We start from the raw sequence: 14,454 nt of genomic DNA, 5'->3' as shown, positions 1-14,454 counted from the left end.
CAGTGCTCTTCACCAGCCCTCCATTGTGATTGGGGTACATTCTGCAGCTTTAATAGGACCGTAGTGATGTGGCAGCTGCCCTGATTGGCTGACAGGGATTTTGTTGCATTGCTGCCCCCGACACACGTCCACCACTCCACTGTGATGGATCATTATGTTACAGTCACGAGCCAAAACCAGCATGAAGTCATTAACAATTGTGGATAATCTTGTGCTCAACTTCAGTCAAAAACTCAGTTCACAATGTCAGATTTTCACATTTAACATCAAACGCATGCTTGGTACAAACATATCTTGCATTCCACAAACTAATAAGTCGTTGCATACACAACGCTGAGTAAACACCGAGTCCAATATCCAAAAATCCAATAATACCTTTATTGCATTAAACTTTGCATAAACACTTGAATGTTCTCCATCTTTGCTTCAGTACAAAAAAATAATAAAAGAAAGTGCCTTCAATTCTGTAAAGCTCCGAATCAAAAGGAGTGAACGCAGTCCCTCGGGGTCGGCCACATTACATCATTTCTTTACTTTCTCCTCATTTTTGTGCCATCTCTTTGCACAACTCTTTCAAGTAGAAGTGATCCTTCCCATGAGCCACCTCCATTATGGCCAGTCCCTGTATACACACAAACAATTTAACTGCGTTATACAGCATGCCAGCATGTAAGTGATTTCTTGGTCCGGGTATATCAAACCTTGCTCATTTTTTTAAACAGACTGAAACAGTTTCCTATTTGTAGCTTTTGTGTTTGAGAGTGAAAGTCTGTAAAAGATCAGCATGTTACCTTCTTGAGCGCGCTGACCCCCGCTGAGTGCCTCTCTAGGCCCATGTACAGTCGGCCCAACTTCAGGTACATGGATGACACGTTCAAAGAGTAGGGTGGATACAACTTGCTGCATTGGAAAGAGAGCAGTCATGCTGATTGGACTTAAATCATTGCTTTTAAAGAGAAAAGTAGTGGCATGAACATTGACAAACTCTTTTTCAAAAGGTCATGTATTACATTGATTTGCATGCAAAGTCAAATTGAACAAAGTGGCAAAGATATCCTGACTTTGAGTTCCCGTCACTGGGACCGACAATTCCCACAATGCAATCTAACAGCATCTGTTACTTGGATGCGTGTGGCCTCGTCACCTGTAATGTTTGATGATCTTCTCGCCGTATCTGAGCGCTCCTTCTGGGTCTTGCATGTAGAGACAAACCCCCATGGCCTGGTACATCACGTGGAGCATGTAGACGTTAGCGTCATCAAAGACGGATCCCATCTCCTCCAGACTCTGTTCACACATCTCCAGCAACTCACTAGGGGGTGCTACAGAGTCAAGGACCGTGTCGAAACAAGCTGAGCTTTTACTCAAACGTCAAACGGGCCTCTGATCCTATTAGCAGATATTTTAGAGTCTTATAAGCTACTTTGAAGAAGAATAACGTCGGCTTGAGAAAGCTCCAGAGGCACTAAACCGACCTGCGGGTCTCCTTGAATTCAAATAAAAGTGCAGATGAATTGTATGTCACAAGAGACGGTTACTTGGTGAGAGGATATTCTTTGTGTGTTTGACAGCACGGAACTCTCTGATGCTCTTTCTGGCGTACCGCACCATGTTGCTGATGACCTCTGGCTCTATGGGGTCACTCCGCTTACGTACTTTTAACTTTTCCTTGTCCTAGAGGTGAAAACAGGACAAAAATATGAAGTTTTCTTTACACATTTTACAGATGAATTACAATGGCAGTGCTCTTATTTTGTGTTTTTGCACTCAGCAGGTCTTGCCTTGGCCTTGGTTTTACAGTCATTGCAGTCACAGGTGAAATAATAGCACTCTCTCAGCCTGTTGTTGCGGTCGTCTGTGGGATAGAGAACGTCTATGTAGCTGATGAGCACCTAGAGGTGGAAAATAACACACAGCACACGAGAATCCTAAATACTGGGAATGAACACTCTTTGTTTGAATAAGCTGCCAGATATAATTTAAACTGCAGGTTAGGTCAGTCTGAAAATAAGCCCACTGGCCTCTTAAATCAGCTGCTACATCCCTCTGAAACCACATACACTCTTCTTCTCCGGTGTTTCCTTCACACACTGACAAGTAGACTGTCATTGAGCAGCGATGCTGATGCCAAAGCCGTCACACTCCTGTCTTCGCCTTTCAATCTCAGTCTGCAAGGCTTTTACATTTTGGAATACTATCTCATCCATAATATGTTTTACTCCAAAACCACCTGTGTTGAAAAAAGAGCGATTATAACCACAAACCTATTAAGTTTGTTTCCAGATCTAACGGATTAATTTGACATTTTGAGAAATATGATTATTTGCTTTGACAGTAAAAGGAAACAATTGATACTACTCTCATGTCTGTACGGTTAATACAAGGCCTGCTTCAGCAGCCTGCTATGTGACTCTGACCAAAGACACTGTCACAACCTGATCCCCACGGTCTTTTGTTTGCCTGGCAACCACATGCCGATGACAAGACTCCAGGAAGTCTTTAAGCGAAGCTAATCGTGGAGAGTGATATTTTCTTTGATCTATCCCTGCATATGACTAAGATTACATGACATATTGTATCATTTAAACACAACACATATACTGTTCTTCACTAGTTTTAATATCATGTTGTGATTCTTCTTTGCTTCGATTTGGTGCGCACTAAGCCACCTTTTATTTGAATGGAGCTCACGGACGGACACGTTTCACACACTCGTAAAAACAGCTCCCTTCTCAACACACACACACACACTTGGGAAAAAAAAAAAAAAAACGGAACCCAACCCCCTCTAATGGCAGCTGTCCCCTTTCCTCACTTCATCTCCAGGCTTCATGTTCTGCACCGCCCGAACCTCCGCCGACGTCCCGTTATATGTGACTATGACGCTGGCTAGACAGCTGTGGTTGATCAGCGCCACACTGTGAAGAGAGAGAGAGAGAGAGAGAGAGAGAGAGAGAGAGAGAGAGAGAGAGAGAGAAGACTGAAAACCAAGCTCTCCACTTTCTTACAATGAAGTAGGAGCAGAAAGAAAAGAACCAACTTATCTATGGGGCCCTGAGGGTCCCTTAAATATGTTTGTGATCTTGCTATTAGCTGGGTGGCATGATGGAAATATCTTAAAAATTAACTAACAGGGGAAATCTCGCACAGCCTTTACCACTTGACAAACTGCTAGATGTTGGCAATCTGGCCTCCTTGAATATCTGTTAAATGTTGCTCTGAATACTGACCTTTAAAACATGACCAAACACAGCTAATTGTAGCTTTCAGCATCCATGAAATAACATGGCTGTCCTTCTCCAGTATGTTTTTTTTTCCAAATCAAATGACCAATGTCTCAAAATAAAAGGAAGGAGCTAAAACTAACAAAAACCACTGTGATTTTGAGAATCACAAAATAAGCTGTACAGGGACTGGGGAATGCCCGGTGTAATTTACTGTACCTGTTCATGCGTCGTTCAAACTGTACAGAATGAAAATGCATGCAAGTTTTCCTCCTTACTCTGGGTAGATTGCAGTACCCAAGTTGGACAGTTCATCGTCCTCTATGGTGAAACCATTACAGGCAACCTGTTAAATAAATGACACAGGAAAGAGAAAGAAAAGTGCATGTTACCAATATGTTGCCGGTGTTTCATCCATATAAATATTATTTGTGCTATGCCTTTTTTCTTTAACTCCAGTGGTTGATGGGGAAGTCATAGACAAACAAAGTGTTAGTAATCCATGTTAAGGGTATTTGATACTGACAACAAAAAAAGAACAACAGTAAGACTCTAAAGATTATTCTTAGCAGGCATTGAGATGTGTTTGTGTGTGGTACCTGGGAGAAGAGTGTGAGAAGGTCTTTATGGTCAGGTAACTCCAAATGTTTGGAGAAAAAACGATGCAGTCCAGCAATATCTGCCTCGTTCATCTCTCTTTTCTCATTATCTACGTCCTCAACGTCTGTTAAAGGAGGAGGGATAGATATTTTGATTACCAAGCATACTATTTAGCTAAATATATGTTGGACTATGATTGCCTTTAATATATGAAAATCTAGAGAACATCTACAAAAATGTACATACAAAAACATGTACAGTATGCAGCAGCACTTCCCAATGTCTTTAAACATGAATTAATATTACAATTGGTAGAATTCCACTTTGATTTCTATTCCACATACACCATATACTTTTATACATGTAATATTGGTTGATCTACTTTGTTATGGTTTTAAACTGAACCTCAACTATGAGTTCTCTTCGGGTGGCTAACGCCATAAAACACCATTTAAATTACAGACACTGAGTTCCGGTCTAAAGTGCTCCTTCCCATTCAAGTTGTTTCACGCTGTACGTTGTGTAATTCGACCCACACTAGGGGATATATATAGATGAGGCTATGGGTGTTCCTCCCAGTGTTATCTCAATGTGTTGTGCTTTTTAGAGAGAGATATCTCGTGACCCTCGGGACTGAAGTACAAACTCAGAGTCTTTGAACACTTTATCCTGAATCCGACACTTACCAGGTGGGTTTCTAAGGGTTCTCACCAAAGATAAATTAAAGTCAAATCACAAACAAAAACCATGCATGTGTGTTCAAGGTCAATTACTCACGTGATTGTACCTCCTCTATGAGCAAGATCTTCTCAGAAACGCATCTTTCTTTCTTTGTTTTCTGTGGAAAAAGAGGCATGATTAGCATAAATATGTGCCGGAAAAAAAAATTGAAATTGTTTTGTCTTTTATTAATTAACTGTCCAACCTTTTTGGCGAGGATCCGGGCCACCAGGCGAGCTATCTCTGAAGGGCGCCAGTTCTCTTTGAACGCAATCATGGCAGAGCACTCCAGCTTGTGCATGGCCCAGTCCCCTTTCTTCACAAAAACACACAACCCTGAAGTTTAAAGCCGATTCAATTGTGAATATCAAAAGTAGAGCAAACAGTTTAGAGTTGAGGAGCCACCACAATGTTTCCCTCACCTCTTACAATGCAAACACAACCATTCATTGACTGCTCTTCTCCCTTCACTGACTGAGTTCATCATTACCATTAGTTGTGACATGCTCCTTATACACCAGAAAACAAAATAGGATGGATGAAAAAGGGTAGAACTTGTAAAAACAAGCGAAAAACTTAATTACTACTGGTGTTGCAAGTCGGGCAAAAACTGTTATGATGGCATCAGGGGACAGACAGGACATATCCTCACCTAAAACACAAGGGTTCGTCTCCACAGTGACTTTTTAAGGGTCATCTTAAACTCTGCTTTGCAGGCTCAGCTCTATATTATCAGACCGCTCAACATTAAGCTGTTCAGCGATCACCAAATCATTCTGTCAATCTATTCAATAGCTGTTGAGATATTTCCCTCCTAATTTAATGCCCACATGCCATATTAGCATTCCTTGAGTGAATCTGCTTGTTTTCCAACATCGCCTGTTGTAAAGGCAATGCACAAATTGTTAACAGCTCTGAGCTACAATACAAGGTCCAATATCGTTCACAGGAATCACTACGTTACAGAGTATTCCCCAACTGAGTCCTACCTGGCATTTCACATTGCAGTAGAAGGCTTTCTTGCACTTCCCACATCTCGCCAACTTCTCTTTCCTATGTAGGAAACAAAAACAGACTCTATGAGTTCATAGTAGTAAACAGCAAGTTACCCAAAGGATTCTCACACTTCCTGGTATGATGTACTTCTCCAGATACACTAACATCAGACATCTGAGCTCAGAGTGTATCAACCTGCAGCTATTAGACTTCAATGTATCTGTATGTACTGGTATTTGAGTATCTAGCTGCTGGAGTTTGTGTGTGTGTGTGTGTAAACATCCTGCTCCATTGCTCTGACACAAGAAGCAGCAGTTGCTGCAGGCCCATCGTAACTGAAGCATCGAAGCACTTCTGTGGTATTAATAGAGCTGACCTTATGGCTGACCAGCTGTCTCTCTCCACCACATTGAAAAGTAAAGCAACAGTCCACTCATTTCATTTTCAGACTGTAAAGTGCAGGTGTAACCCAGAGTTTCATGTTGATGACAGATTCTTACAATCAGTCTGAACTCTCAACACACAGTAGCTAACTGAAGTGAGCTGTATGAAACATAATTGATTCTCTAACAATGTGTTGTATTGTTGTACATAAGTGTCTGCAAAAAGTCCTCTGATTGTCTGTCTCAGGATCTTAAAATGTTTCCTTCTTCCCGTTTTTCAATATCAATATTGTCCTTTTACAGAATCCAAACTGTGCACGTAATTAGACTTCAGCAACTATTCAGTGTCAGATCATTGAAGCAACAGCATGATTCAGAAAGGACACACTATAGCTTCAATGTAAATCATCCATAATGAACCTTACATATTCTCACCAAATAAAAATAATGATTTCACACATTTGCATAATTACTGATGATTCATTGTTAATGATACTGATGAAATTAAACAGTTGAATCCCCACCTGTAGACCACACTAGATTATTCTACAAGGTTGTATCTGATCGTTACATGCTATATCATCTATACTAACACAAGCCAATGACTGCGTGGATGGTGACGCTTATCTCAGGATAATATTGTATTCATGACCTTACTGAACTACCACTCCATAAACAGTTTTAAACACTTAATAGAATAGCATGTGTCTGCAAAAATAGAGCATTCGGGACATTTTCTGCTATTTAAACCCCCATCATGACTCACAGTGTTGAGTCGAAAAATGTGTGAGCAAATGTTCACGAGTAGCAAAAGGCAATACATTGTCACCGCGTGCGGGGATGAAGCATCATCTGTCACTGACCTGGTGAGGCAGAACTCACAGTAGCAGCCTCTCTCGGTTAATGACAGCACATAAGAGTACGCCGGGCTGGAGAACAGCAGCTCTCCGACTTTAAAGGGTCTGGTGACGCGCAGACCTCGTCCTTTACCGGGACTGTCGAACCTCTCGAGGCCCGCGATGCTGCCCATCGTGGTACCTTCTTCGATAGTCTTCCTCCACAGTGCCTCTTCTCACACAAGGACCCGGCAGTTGTCCCGTGGAGGTGGCGGTTACACGCTTGGACCCCCCCCCCCCCCCCTCCCTCCTGGCCGCGGGAGCGCGCACATGGCGGAACTACTTTGGAAACCACCATGAAAAAACAAACCTATATTAGCTAAATAATTGTGCATTTGCAGTCAGAACACCAACCATAATCATTTTATTATATGTATTTGTTTACACTCAGGCATTAAACTTCCACCTCAAACATCTGTAATGTTTAGGTCGTGTTAAAATAATAAAAACAAGCTGTTTAGCCCACAGTTCCTCTCCACAGTGTTGATACCGAAGGTAAGGTCAGATGAGGCCACCTGGTGGTGAAGAAGGCCCAAATATATTTGCAGTTAACATCTATTACAATTTCATTCTCTGTGTTGTGACAGTTGTGTGTTTGTAGATCAGCTTACAAAATACAAGTTAAAGGTTCAACTGTAACAACACTGGCCTTGATTACATTATGCATGGTCTGTGGTACTTTGTTCATCATGGAGAGATCAGGTCTGATTAGTAGAAAGAGCCATCAAGTTCCTAGTGGTGTCCACTTTTATCATATTGTGCCATCATGTGGGTGTTGATTGCAAGTGCACCCTCCAATGATCGAGAAGCCCACCCATGATGCATCACAACCAAGTCACCTTAGACACAGACAGATTATCCAGCAAAAAATAAGTGACTTGTAGTGGGACGACCTGCTTCACACAGAGATAGAGAGTTAAAGCGCAGGTCAGGAACTCGATCTTGAGTAAATTGAAATATTTATACACACACACACACACACACACACACACACACACACACACACACACACACACACACACACACACACCACGATGAAGATTTGTCCATCATCTGTGTCTGAAGGCTTTATCCAACCTTGCCCTAGTTTTCCCCCCAATTCATTATAATTTCATTTTTTTCCCAGTCTTTCAATCTAAAGATTTGTTCCTCCTCATTTTTTAATAATGTGCAAGCAAGGGAGGCATGTCTCTGGGAGATTATGTCGTCGTCTTTGGCGTCTCGTCTTGATTACATCAGAGGAACCTGATTTGATTTGGAAGAAACCCCCATGTTCCAGTACGCGATCTGTTAGACCTCCCCACTGTGCTGATTTCTTGCTTTGTCAGAGGGGATGATCTTGATGAATATGATCTGAAAGAGAGGGAGGGGGTGGGGGATTAGGTGAAAGGATTATTATTTCCAATGATGAGAAATAATAAGGAACAATAAATCCTAAGTAGATTTAGTTCTCAAGGAAACCCTGTTAGGGAAAATCAAGGGAATAAGAGACCGAACAGAAAAGATACAGGACAGAGGTATTAAATAGATACAGTCGGCCTGACCTGTTTGGTCTGAGAGACCTGAACTCAAATGAATGAATCCCACCACGACATTTGTATTGGTTCAGAAAAAGTACTTTTCAAACACACTGTTAGTACAAACTTCATATAGAAGTCATGTGACACATGTTTGACCTTATTTACAGATAGCAGTACTGCAAAGATGAGTCGATTAATCGATTAGTCTTTTTGACCAGTGCATTCATTATGTAAACTATCTTTCAAGCAAGACCGCTTCTCAAGCTGCAGCTTTTTTTGAGTTAAGTGAGGATTGGCTGTGTTCCACTGTTTTCTAGGACAATGTTTGAGTTTTAGACTGTTGATCGGACTGTATTTGAAGACATTTCTTCAGGCTATATGGTAAACTGTGATTTTTTGGGACCATTTTGATAAACCGAGCCAATAACAATTAAAAAATGCAGAAAATCAAAAATAATTGGTAGTTGCAGCCTGAAAAGAGAGCATTGTGATCGCCATTTTTCACTTGTTTCAGAAACCAAATGACTAATTGATTCTTCGAATAAATAATTGAACAGATTAACCAAAATGTTTGACTTGCAGACAGAAACAGGTGACTATGTCCAGGGTAATGCCAGAGATATAGAGGGACACCTTTTAAGTGATCTGGAATCTTACAAAATCATAAGTTGGAAAATAATAAATGTATGGGAAACTGCTCCTGGTCACAACTTTTGGCAATTTGAAAATAATTGCAAATCCAATTTCATGTGTGAAACAATAATGAAATAGTGTTTCAATGCCTTCTTACCGGAGTGTAGAAGGAATGGGACCGAGGTCCAACATTTCAGTTCTTGTATTAATAGCTCAAAGCAGTGAAGAACAGGTCTTCATATGAGTAAATGATGCTGGAAATGAAAGTAGACATGCCAAGGAGACGGAGGACCATCGTAAACAACAGTAGGGCATCAGAATGTACGGACTGGGCCATTCAATTACAAGCAATAGAGTGTGGTCTTTCTACGCTTTTGACAGGTTTATTGATAACAGAAGAACAATCTGTGAGAAAATGTAATGGTTTGCAATACCATTATTATCCTCTGTGTTTATATATATATATATATATATATATATATATATATATATATATATATATACATATATATATATATATATATATATATATATATATATATATATTATCAATACGCTATCCAAGGGAACTGTGTTAAAAGGCAAATCTACACTTTTACCGCGTCACAATTTATCTGCAAATTCTCAGAGCTCTCTTCCCCCTGCACCTCTTCAAGCACTCTGGCTGTTTTCACACCCTTAGAAGATACTGTAGATATAACTTATGACCGTACTGTTGATGGATGTACATTGTCACATTGGTAACCTCATAAAACAGCAGCTGCTAATGCCTCAATTGCCACGAGGTCGTGGACGAGGGTTGTGTGTGAAATCCAGAGTGGTTAAAGACCCTGTGCTACTTTCGGTCTCGCTGTAGTGGCGAACCAGGCCTTCTCACCTCATACCGATGACCTTGTCATCACAGGCCATTCCCAGGCTGCCGTGCTAACTAGGGGTCGTCAGCAGGACACGGCTTGAGAGATGGACAGTACCGTGTGTTCGCGTACAGTGGAAAGAGTGGGGACAGAGTAGTTGATCATTCTGCGCTCTGTTGTGGGAGGGGCTGCATGCCAAGACCCTGTGTAATTGTGCCTTTATTCTCCTGAGCCGAGCTCAAGCAATGTACAATAAATCTACATTCTTTCTGATGAACTCACTGACTGAGACAATGTCAGCCATCCCGCCTCGACCATTGTCAGTCAGTTAGGGAGCCAAGCCTTAAGCCTTAACCCCCCCTGTCTCCACTCCTGGCTTGGGGGGGTGGGAGAATGTGACGCCTGCCCGCTCGCCCGCCTGCCCGCCCGCCCGCTCGCCTGCTCGGCCGTCTTAGCCCGCTGGGCTTTGCGAGCGCGGAGCCTCATCTCCCACTGTTTATCCATGTGTCTTTGCTTTGGCTCAGGCCCTATGCTGCAGACCACTGTGGGCTGAGTGGGGTCCACTGCCCTGTGTCACCCACCTAAGCTCTGCTTTCACTGGAGGGCTTAGCGCCTCACCCCTCGGCCGCTTTATGAGCAGACAGCTGGGCTAATCTGTCTCCCTCTTTCTTTCTCCTTGAGTCTTGCCTCATCTCTTTTTTTTTTGCTCCTTTTGGTTGTCTGTTTGTAGCCTAGTTTGCTTTCATGCCTTCCAAACACTGACACTGCTGTTTCTGTTTCTGGAGTACACAAACACACCATTTCTCCATTCGTATGTTTTTACGAGACAGTTTATTACTGACTCGATAGGAAATTGAGAAAGAGCATGAGAGTAATACAAGGCACCGTGAACATTTTTTTCTAAAGCAAAGTCTTGTATGTGAGGAATGTTGTCTCTACTGTATGCAACACATTATGCACCTGAGGGGCTGTCACCCCTGGTACACCTGAACTGATCTCAGAGCAGCTTCTATAAGACTCGTCCAATATGTTGTAACCTGAATTCAGGGTCTTATGATACCTTGAACTAAACAAAAATATATATCATTTACAAAAGGTGCAACATTAGTAAAGCAAAAATGCTCACAATTACTCACTTCAGCTTCCAAAATGTAAACATTTAGGCGTATTTATCTTTGTTATATATGATAATAAACTGAAACTGGTTAATCAAACAATTGTGACAATTATCAGCTGATTGTTATGACCCTAAAAAAAGACTCGGTCAGCGTTGCAGGTGTGTCACTGTGCTAGCTGCTTGTTAACTTTATTTGTGGAGCTTAAGAGACTTAAGCCTAAGAGGTTTGCTAATAGTATTATTTAAAATGCGATACTGACATTTTCCCATGGCCATTTCAAAGAAACAGTAAAACAATAAGGCTGTTAATTGTATCCTGTCATGTCTGCAGTCTTTATTTATACCAATATGAATTGCTTGTACTGGGATATAATTAATCTGCTGTGAAATGACTATAAATAGACATATTATGGTTAAGCCGAAACGTTATGGTGACATTGCTGAAGTCTCTAACATGAGACTTGAGTCATGATTTTGTGAACATGTCTGGTTTACAGAGACTGACATCACTTCACTCTGCATTCTTTCCATCTTCCATTTCATCCTGCACCCTCCATCCTCCCCTCTTTCTCCTCACACCATCTCTGCTTGTCCAAAAACCCTCCCTTCATCCTCCATCTCTCTCTCTCTCTCTCTCTCTCTCTCTCTCTCTCTCTCTCTCTCTCTCTCTCTCTCTCTCTCTCTCTCTCTCTCTCTCTCTCTCTCTCCTCCTCCTTCTTCTCCCTGTCCTCTTCAGCCGTCCAGCTAAACTTAGAAGTGACAACAGTTGCAGGCTGACACCAAGGGCTAAATAAGACCAGAACAATAGCTTCGCCCCTCGTCTCCTCTTCTCACCCCCTCATCTCCCCCTTTAATAGACTGCCATTGTTCTCTCTCCTCACTGTTGCTCTTTCAGGGAGTTTGTTAGCTATGCTAATGAAGGTTGGGCTTGTGTGGGTTTAGCGAGTGGGGATTTGATGCTCTTTAACTGGGCACTTTTAGAAAGAGGAGGCGGTCATAAGTGTGGCCGGGCAGCTATTTACCAACAGTCAAATGTCACAAGCGTGTGGTGGTGATACACCAGTGGAAGAGATCTGTTACATTTCTCATGCACTTGCTTTAATTAGATATCTGGAATAAACTGGAACTGTCATAACCAAAACAGTCGGATAAATGTATAAAAGAAAATATACGCGAGAATATGTACCACTGACCCGCTAATGCCCAACATAGTATATGTGTCAGCATGTCAAAGTCCTTGTAGGAAGGAAGGAGTCGAGTAAGACAAGATGCGGAGACCACAGTAAGTATAGTGCAGTCAGTCATCCAATCAGTCAGTAAGTCCGCAAATAGCTCGGCCGATGGCTCCTTTGAGCTTTCCTCTAAGAGGAATTCTCTTTCTCCTTGGTGTATTAATAGTGCTTGCCTGTGCATTGTTTCCTACAGCAGCACTGTTGCAATCAAAGGAAGTTGGCCTGCTCAGTATACAAATAGTTTCCTTTGTCCCTCTCTTTGGCAGGCATCTAAGAGTCAGATATGTGTGTGTGTGACTGTAAGAGCAAGCGTGTGCATGCTCATGGGTATTATGTCAGGTTGTATGTTTATTTTCGGTGTGTAATCGTATATGTACAGTGATACATCCTTAATTGTTTGTATGTCTTTGCGAGCGTCTCTGAAAGCCACTGACAGGCTGACCTTTGAGGGGTCATGTGCCATCGAAGGTTGCTGGAGCATCGGTTTGCTTCTTGGTGGGACACATGTTAGGATATTGTACAATCTGCTACTCTAGTTGCACAATTAGATCTCCAGGTAAATGACTTAAGCAAACTCATAGTTATACTGTGCAAAAAGTAACCTCTTAATATTATTGAAATCATTTTCCACATGTCAACTCTTCCACCCATCGAACAAGGACATTATAATCAGATTTGTCTGATTGCTTTATAAATGCTTTTGATGGAAATGAGATACTGGAACCCACCTCTCAATAAAGTAATTAGCTCGATTTAAATGGAAACCATTACATGTTAATGCTCTCCTTGGCCCAATGTTTTTATTGTAATTGATGGTGCCAACCAAAATATGATTGCCTGACATTTGAAATGTCACCAGGACTGATTCAGTGGCATGTCAAAGCCTTGACCTGCCATCCTCTGGTGTTGCCTCAAATTCCCTTTGATTAGGGATTCAGAGACCTCGGCCGCATTGTACGACTGCACACACACACACACACACACACACACACACACACACACACACACACACACACACACACACACACACACGCACGCACACATACATACATATAAACACTACATTGAAGCAGATTGGTTGTCATGCATTTACACGTGCGAGCACATATACACGTACAACAATGTCGGTCGTCCGGTGACAAAGTGGTGGCGTTGAGGCATCGCCGGTCACTTGGAGTCTGCCAGTGACTCACCAAGGGCACAATGGAATTAGTGAGATTCTCCACAATGTGACAGCTTGCTCTGGCTAAATGGTGTAATAATCTACCCCTCCTCTCACAAACCTCCAGCAGCACATGCACACATACCCACACACACACACACACACACACACACACACACACACACACACACACACACACACACACACACGTTTGCCACCCCCCTTCTTCTCCCCTCCCCATACCAACTGGCACAGATAACATTGTCTTAAGCTATAAAAAAAGATTTTTTTCCCTCCCTCCATTGCGGTAATTATTGAATTAATGCAGATGGAGAGAGACATCTGCATGTTAAAGTGTTGGCCTCTCTCTTATGCACAGCAGATGTTCCCCTGTCATTTACTCAAATTACGCTGCTCAGAAACACAGAGGGAAAGAGAGAGAGATAGAGAGACAGAGAGAGATAAAGAGAGAGAGCGAGTGAGAGAGGAGTTACTTCACCAAGGCGACATTGTCTTACAGCCCAGTGTCAGCTACCAAATTCTGTATCTGTCCTTCAAGTTCACCCGTTCTTCCCTCGAGGAGTTTCATAACGACAGTTATTCTGCTTTATTTCTAACTGTTTCATCATAAAGGCTAGGCAAGTAAATATGTGTCCCTTTCAAATAAAGAGGCAATCCAAATGATTTTACATGAGGCAAACAAACCCATTAGAACACCACTTAAAGCGTAATAATGAGAAAAATATGAAGCAATTGATATAGAAAACATGAAATAAAATACATTAAATTCATTTTCAAAGCAGTGATACAATTTTGAAAAATGTAATAAAGGTTGTAATAGTGCGGAGAAAAATAAATTAGAGATTTTTCGTTCACATTTCAAAGTGGTAAAATGTAGGGGTGCATTTAAAATCAGTAGAAAGTGAATTCCACCTGTGTGCAGTTAAATGCTGAACATATAAGGGACCTACTGAGGGACTTATTTCATTCTTTAGATCATTGTTAAAAATAAAAAAAAGGCTCTGAATGACTTAAATTAAGCCTAAATAGAATATAGGGATCTTTTTCCAACCAGTGACCGTTCCACTGTCCAAATAGTAATCAGTATCGGGTCAAA

The 14,454-nt window shown here is 41.6% G+C and overlaps 1 protein-coding gene across 1 annotated transcript; it reads right to left on the bottom strand.

The window, feature by feature from the left end:
* Positions 1 to 356: 356 nt before the first annotated feature.
* On the bottom strand, positions 357 to 7,004 carry LOC137785439 (N-lysine methyltransferase SMYD2-like). The gene is made up of 12 exons (XM_068576675.1): positions 6,787 to 7,004; positions 5,534 to 5,597; positions 4,750 to 4,860; positions 4,602 to 4,662; positions 3,824 to 3,948; positions 3,503 to 3,570; positions 2,816 to 2,918; positions 1,782 to 1,892; positions 1,554 to 1,674; positions 1,145 to 1,319; positions 792 to 900; positions 357 to 622 (listed from the first exon to the last, which is right to left on the bottom strand). The coding sequence occupies exons 1-12, from the start codon at positions 6,951 to 6,953 to the stop codon at positions 542 to 544; spliced, it is 1,296 nt and encodes a 431-aa protein (XP_068432776.1). The 5' UTR covers positions 6,954 to 7,004; the 3' UTR covers positions 357 to 541.
* Positions 7,005 to 14,454: the final 7,450 nt, after the last annotated feature.

The sequence above is a fragment of the Clinocottus analis genome, unplaced genomic scaffold, assembly GCF_023055335.1.
Source record: "Clinocottus analis isolate CAN_PGR_092001 unplaced genomic scaffold, fCliAna1.0.p SCAF_15, whole genome shotgun sequence".
Classification (NCBI taxonomy): domain Eukaryota; kingdom Metazoa; phylum Chordata; class Actinopteri; order Perciformes; family Cottidae; genus Clinocottus; species Clinocottus analis.
Note: the sequence above shows the minus strand (reverse complement) of the source record. Positions and strands in the feature narration are given on the sequence as shown.

What these genes read in the sequence shown, in the direction of transcription:
- LOC137785439 (XM_068576675.1), bottom strand. Translation starts at nt 6,953, where the DNA reads ATGGGCAGCATCGCGGGCCTCGAGAGGTTCGACAGTCCCGGTAAAGGA. An exon ending in TGTGAGTTCTGCCTCACCAG is followed by an intron (nt 5,598 to 6,786) that starts GTCAGTGACAGA and finishes TTTCCTACATAG; the next exon opens with GAAAGAGAAGTTGGCGAGAT. An exon ending in TTCTCACACTCTTCTCCCAG is followed by an intron (nt 3,571 to 3,823) that starts GTACCACACACA and finishes TTTATTTAACAG; the next exon opens with GTTGCCTGTAATGGTTTCAC.